At 38.6% G+C, this 6,773-nt stretch overlaps 1 protein-coding gene across 1 annotated transcript in view; it reads left to right on the forward strand.

The window, feature by feature from the left end:
• Nucleotides 1-6,773, forward strand: part of Atp5f1 (ATP synthase, H+ transporting, mitochondrial Fo complex, subunit B1) — a 12,442-nt gene extending 5,669 nt beyond the window's left edge. The window contains exons 4-7 of the mRNA XM_013024711.1: nt 171-334; nt 1,329-1,454; nt 5,488-5,667; nt 6,549-6,773. Of these exons, the coding sequence (XP_012880165.1) occupies nt 171-334; nt 1,329-1,454; nt 5,488-5,667; nt 6,549-6,626 (548 nt within the window). The 3' untranslated portion in view covers nt 6,627-6,773. The remainder of the gene's footprint in view (nt 1-170; nt 335-1,328; nt 1,455-5,487; nt 5,668-6,548) is intronic.

Below are 6,773 nucleotides of genomic sequence, written 5' to 3' on the forward strand. Positions count from 1 at the left end.
TCAGCCTCCTGAGTAGCTAGGATTACAGGCGTGAGCCACCGGCGCCCAGCTTGAACTCTGCCATATTACTTCTTAAGCTGGTGTTGAGTCTTGATTATTATCAAATGCACACGCATTTTATATCCTGCATAGTGTATGCATTCTTTAAAAATAATTCTTTCTCCTTTCAGGACCCTATGTGCTTGGAACTGGGCTTATCTTGTATTTTCTATCTAAAGAAATATATGTGATTACTCCAGAGACCTTCTCTGGCATATCATTACTAGGATTAATGATCTATGCTATTAAAAAGTATGGAGCTTCGTTTGCAGAATTTATTGATAAAATCAATGAGGTAAGAATTATAAACTTTTTTTGGGAGGGGGTCCAGTAGTGGGGCCTGAACTCTGGGCCTGAGCGCTGTCCCTCAGCTCTTCAGCTCAAGGCTCTACCACTTGAGCCACAGCACCACTTCCGGCTTTTTTCTTTTTGTTTATGTGGTGCTAAGGAATCGAACCCAGGGCCTCATGCTTGCAAGGCAAGCGCTCTACCACTGAACCACCTTCCCAGCCCAAGAATCATAAACTTTATATACCATTTTCTATTATCAGAGAAACACTTATTGATATTACTGTTAATTTGAGATAATTTTTTACATCTACCACACTCTGCTTTTTCCTTAGTCATACTCATTCAACAAGTTATTATATAACTGTAATAAGCATTTTTTTTTTGGTTGGTTGTGGGGCTTGAACCCAGGGTCTGGGCCCTGTCCCTGAGCCTCTTTGTGCTCAAGGTTAGTGTTCAGCCAGTTGAGCCACAATGACACTTCTGGTTTTTGAGTAGTTAATTATAGATAAAAGTCTTACGCTGCTGGGGGTGGTGGCTCACGCTTGTAATCCTAGCTACTCAGGAGGCTGAGATCTGAGGCTTGTGGTTCAAAGCCATCTCAGAGAGGGACAGGAAAGTCCGTGAGACTCTTAACTCCAATAAACCAATCAGAAAAACAGAAGTGGTGCTGTAGCTCTAGTGGTAGAGTGCTAGTCTTGACCTGAAAAGCTGAGGGACAGCACCCAGACCCAGAGTTCAAGCCCCACAAAACCACACACACAAAAAAAGAGTTTCATGGGGACTTTTCCATCCAGACTGGCTTTGAACCTTGATCCTCAGATCTCAGCCTCTGAAGTAGCTAGGATTACAGGCATGAGCCACCGGCACCCAGCTAATAAGCAGTTCTTTGTTGAAGATTTCTGTATTTCCCTATGTATCTTGAGGGAATTCTCACAAATGAGAGGTAGAATTTTAAGCATAAAATCTGTTTTATACTCTTGTTGCTTTTATAATTACAGCAAAAAATTGCCCAACTAGAAGAGGTGAAACAGGCTTCTATCAAACAAATCCAGGAAGCAATTAATACAGAGAAGTCACAGCAGGCACTGGTTCAGAAACGCCACTACCTTTTTGATGTCCAAAGGGTAGGTTTCAACAGTTAAAAGAACTAACTTATTTGTGTGTATTTAAAAAACAAACTGGTTTCTTTTCAGATTATGTAAGTCTTTTGCCTTTAATAAAAAAAAATGGATTGTAGATACAGCTTAGTGGTAGAGTACTTGTTTATCAGACACAAGACCTGGGTTCAGCCTTTAGCATAAAACAAAAGAAACAACTTCTCACAAGGAATGATTAAATTGGATTTACTTGATTTTGTTTACAAATTTAGGTTCACACTTTCCACCGATGCTAACCTTGAATTGTCCCAACTGTCCCAATCTCTGCCTTCTGAGTAGCTAGGATTACAGGTGTTAGCAAGTGAGCCTAGCTTCTTGTGCTTTTTCTCTCTACTTGGAAAACTGTTTCCCCAGAAATTCATAGACTTTGCATCTATTCCTTCTTTTGGGTCTCAGCTCAAAAATCCTAATGAGTGAACTTTTTTGACTGCTCTATAAAATGGTAAGTCTTTATCCTGTAATGTCCTCTGCTTCTATGCTTCCTAGTGTTTGTTGCCCAGTGACATATTTACTCAACCATTTACTTCCTACTCTCCCCATGGCTGGGTAGAATTAAACTCCATAAAGGCAGAAATTTTCTTTCTCTGTTATATTTTCAGCACTTTGCTTTGACCATGAGACTCACACTAAAAAAATTCAACAAATATCTAATAATATAAACAAAAACTTAAATAACAATCATTTGTTTTTTTAAGAGGTAGTGTGTGTGTGTATGTGTGTGTGTTATATGTGAGACAGTATTCTCCAGCTATAATCTAAATATACACCAAAAGAGGTTTTAATGTTTTCTGAGATAAACATTCATATGCTCAAGGATCTTGTGAAATTCTAAAAAATAATCTTGTTAAAAAGAATATAAATTCTTAGAAACTTCAGGGATTCTGATTCATTTTGGAATGAATCCAAAAACCTACACTAATGCACTGAGTACCTGAGATCACAGTGAAAAATAATGACAAACATCAAGGTTTTAGATGCTTTATTTCTGCATCTCATTTATCTTTTCATAGTTGGTTCTTTTTTTTCTTTCTTTTTTTTTTGGTCATGGGCTTGAACTCTGGGCCTGGGCCCCTGTCCCTGCACTCATCAGCTCAAGGCAAGTGCTCTACCACTTGAGCCATAGTGTCACTTCTGGTTTTCTGGTGGTTAGTTGGAGAGAAGAGTCCCATGGACTTTCCTGCCCAGGCTGGCTTTGAACTGTGATCCTCACATCTCAGCCACCGGCACCCAGCTCTTCATAGGTGTAACTATTAGACATAAAATACTGGCTTAAAGAACATCCTTGAATGTGTTCCTAATTTTAGAAAAATAAATATTTTAGTATCTATGCTCTGAATATAGTAAAAAGCTCTACTGTGGTCTCAGTTTGAATGTAAGTTATCAGATATTCGTTATTTTTCTTTATTTTTTGTTGGTCGTGGGACTTGAACTCTGGGCCTGGGCACTGTCCCGCAGATCTTCAGCTCAAGGCTAGTGCTCTACCACTTGAGGCACAGTGCCACTTCTGGCTTTTTCTATTTATGTGGTGCTGTGGAATTGAATCCAGATCCTCATGCATGCGAGCACTCTATCACTGAGCCACCTTGCCAGCCTCCAGATCTTCTTTTATACTCTCCCACTTGAGCCATGCCACATCCTAGCATATTTTGCTTTAATTAGTTTTCAATTAGGGTCTCACTTTATTCCCAGCCTGGCCTCAACCAAGATCTTTCTATTTACACTTCCCATGTACCTAACATTACAGGTGTGTATCTAAGTCCAGGTTTTTATCAATTGAGATAGGGATATCTCAGCTCTGCACTGGCCTCAAATTGTGATCCTCCTGAGCTCCCCTTCCTGAATAGCTAGGATTATAGATATGAATCACTGTGCTAGAACTTACTAGGTTTTCCAATTACAAATATGTTAAGTTTTTTTTTTTTGAGTCCAGTCGTGGGGCCTGAACTCTGGGCCTGGGCACTGTCCCTCAGCTCTTCAGCTCAAGGCTAGCACTCTACCACTTGAGCCACAGCCCCACTTCTGGCTTTTTTCTTTTTTCTTACGTGGTGCTGAGGAATCGAACCCAGGTCCTCATGCATGTAAGGCAAGCGCTCTACCACTGAGCCACCTTCCCAGCCCATGTTAAGATTTTTGTATAGTAAGTATATATGAAGTCATTTATAACTCCCTGCTCTTTCTTAGGTGATGCATGCTATTTTTTAAAATGTTAAATCAGTTATGACTTCTGTAATGTTTGGATGCAGGCCTCATGCTTGTTAGGCAGGTGCTCTAACACTCAAACCATGTCTTCCCAGCCCTTAAGTTAGTTACAACTTAATTTTTCTTTTATGTGCTATTTCTAATTTAAAATAATTCCAGCTATTTTTTCCATTAATAGTTCTCCCCCCACACCAATGTAGCTGAGTATTTTTTTTTATTGTTTCTATAAAGGTGATATACAGAGGGGTTACAGTTAACATAAGTCAGGTAATGAGTGCATTTCTTTTTGCACAGTATCACTCCTTCCCTCACACCTAGTTTTCCCTCCTTTCCCCACCCATAGGTTGTATAGAACATTCTCATAATTTCTAGCAAGTGGATTGGTAGTTCTTTAATGTCTTAAATAGATATAGTTTTATCAATAAAAAAGCTGATAATGGTAGTATGCATTTGTCAACCCAATTCGATCTAGCATGGGCATCAACAAAAGGCCTCGTTTGGAAAAATAAAGCTAAAAAGGCTGTGGGTGTGGCTCAGTGGTAAGTGCCTGCATAGCAAGCGCGGACCCTAGTACTGGCAGAAATAAAAAATAGTAAGTGCATGAACCCAAGATGTGAAAATTTTCTAGATATAATCAAGGAAAAGTCAGGATGGCAACATAAATAATAGGAGAGGAGAAGGGTAGCAGGGTTCAAATATGTAAAGTCACACAGGCTTCTCTAAGAACTCTGACCTATACTCTAATTGAGAGAGAAAATTATTGGCAGAGGAGTGAAATGATTTCACTTAAATTTGGAGGACTCACTCTAGCTGGCTTTTTGCGAATAGCCTTCAAATTGTGTGTTAGTCAAGTACATATCCTTAGGAATTTGGGCTTTGTAGACTGGCTGCTTATATTCAACTCTTGGTTCCAATTTATTAATTTTGTAACCTTGGGCAAGTTGCTTAACTTTTGCTACCGTGTACTCTGGAAAATGAAAATACTAGTAGCTTCCATGTTTATAAGGTTTAATTAAGTTGACATACATGTTTTAATATGGGTCCCGGTGGCTCACAGTTTTAATTCTAACTGTGCAGGACGCTAAGATTGGAGGATCAAGGTTTATAGCTAGTCCAAGCAGAAAAGTCCATGAGATTCCATGGACTCCCATCTCCAATTAATTAGCAAAAACACTGAACAGGAGGTATGGTTCCAGTAGTAGTAAGACATCAGCTGTGAGCAGCAGAAAATGAGCAAGAGGTGGGAGCTTTGAGTTCACACCTCAGTGCCATAAAATTGGTGCGTGTATATGTGTGTGTGTGTGTGTGTGTGTGTGTGTGTGTGTGTATGTATACAAATTGAATATTCCCAAGACAATATAAGAAACAGACAAAATGGTAGCTCACAAGGAAGCTACGGGAGACTTCTTATTGCCTATAGTGTTGCAATTTATTTTTTATTTTTATTTATTTTTTTTTCACTCATGGGGCCTGAATTCTGGGCCTGGGCACTGTCCCTCAGCTCTTCAGCTCAAGGCTAGCACCCTACCACTTGAGCCACAGCACCACTTCTAGCTTTTTCTGCTTATGTGGTGCTGAGGAATTGAACCCAGGATCTCATGCATGCAAGACAAGCACTGTACCACTGAGCTACTTTCCCAGCCCTGTTAGAATTTTTTTTACTACATGTAGGTTACTTGTTTATTTGTATTAAAGGCCTTTCACAAAAAGAAATCAGGCATTCTGACAGGCAAAATTCTCACAACAGAAGTATTCCTTCAATTTTGCAAATAGTATTCATCATTTCTTAATTTTGCTCCAGAATAACATTGCTATGGCCTTGGAGGTTACTTACCGGGACCGGCTGCATAGAGTATACAAGGAGGTAAAAAATCGCTTGGACTACCATATCTCTGTGCAGAATATGATGCATCAAAAGGAGCAAGAACACATGATAAACTGGGTGGAGGACCGTGTGATACAGAGCATCTCTGCACAGCAGGTACAAGAGGTTTTGTAACTTCTGGAGTTATATGGGTGCCTGTGGTTATTATCTGCTGCTAATGCTTCATAAAGTTTGAAGTAACTTACTTGTATGGAGTGTTTACCTAGAAATAGCAAAGTTAATTTTTTTGGACAGTGGTAAGCTAAGAAATGCTACACAAATGTGATAATGACTTTCCCTTTTAAAGTTTGATTACCAAAAGGTTTCTCACATCAAAGATCAAAACCAGTGGAGAGGTCACTGAACACACTGGTTGTGATGAGTGGTGCTCATGGTCCATCAGGGCAGCAAATAGCCAGGATATTCTCTGTGAAATGTACACTTTCATTTCCTCATCCCATGGTCTCCATTCCATTTCCTGTTTTTAAAGATTATATTCTTTATTTACTTTTGCTTTGATTTCCCCTCCCTACCCCAGATGCATGGCATATGTAGGCCTTTTTGGTCATTGTCTACATAATATAGGATTAGAAAAACAGGTCTTTTGAAATTTGATGGATTGTTTTAATTTTTTTAACAAACTATATTTACATAAAAATGAGGCAGTTAAAATTTTAATACTTAAACTTAGAAAAGCCAAAAACAAATGAAAAAGAAACAAAAAAAAGATTCTTAATCTGTCTGTATTGCTAATGATTGTTGGTCTTTTGTAAGGATCTCAGCTGTATAAGCCAACGACATGGGCTGGTAGTTATAGGGTTATCTGTCTCAAGTTCTAGATTTCATCCACAAAGCTGTGAACTGAAGTATATTAACATTTTCAACTAGTAATGAGTTTGAGTTTCTGATCTGGTAGGTGTTGTCCTTTAGAATTATGAAATTTTATACCCATCCATGTTTTAGAAATGTCTGACTAAATTTTTCTTTCCTTATCACAGGAAAAGGAGACAATTGCCAAGTGTATCACAGATCTAAAGATGCTTGCAAAGAAGGCTCAAGCACAGCCAGTTATGTAAATGAATCTCCCAACAGAAATCTCTAAAAAAGTTAACTGAATGGAAATTAGTCTATGTGCAAAATCTTTCTGTATTACTATCTGTGGAAATCAGTTTACCTTTCTTACAAAGGAAAAGTTCAAATTTTATTTAGTGAACTAACTATTG

The sequence above is a fragment of the Dipodomys ordii genome, unplaced genomic scaffold (genome assembly GCF_000151885.1).
Source record: "Dipodomys ordii isolate 6190 unplaced genomic scaffold, Dord_2.0 Scaffold78, whole genome shotgun sequence".
Lineage (NCBI taxonomy): Eukaryota > Metazoa > Chordata > Mammalia > Rodentia > Heteromyidae > Dipodomys > Dipodomys ordii.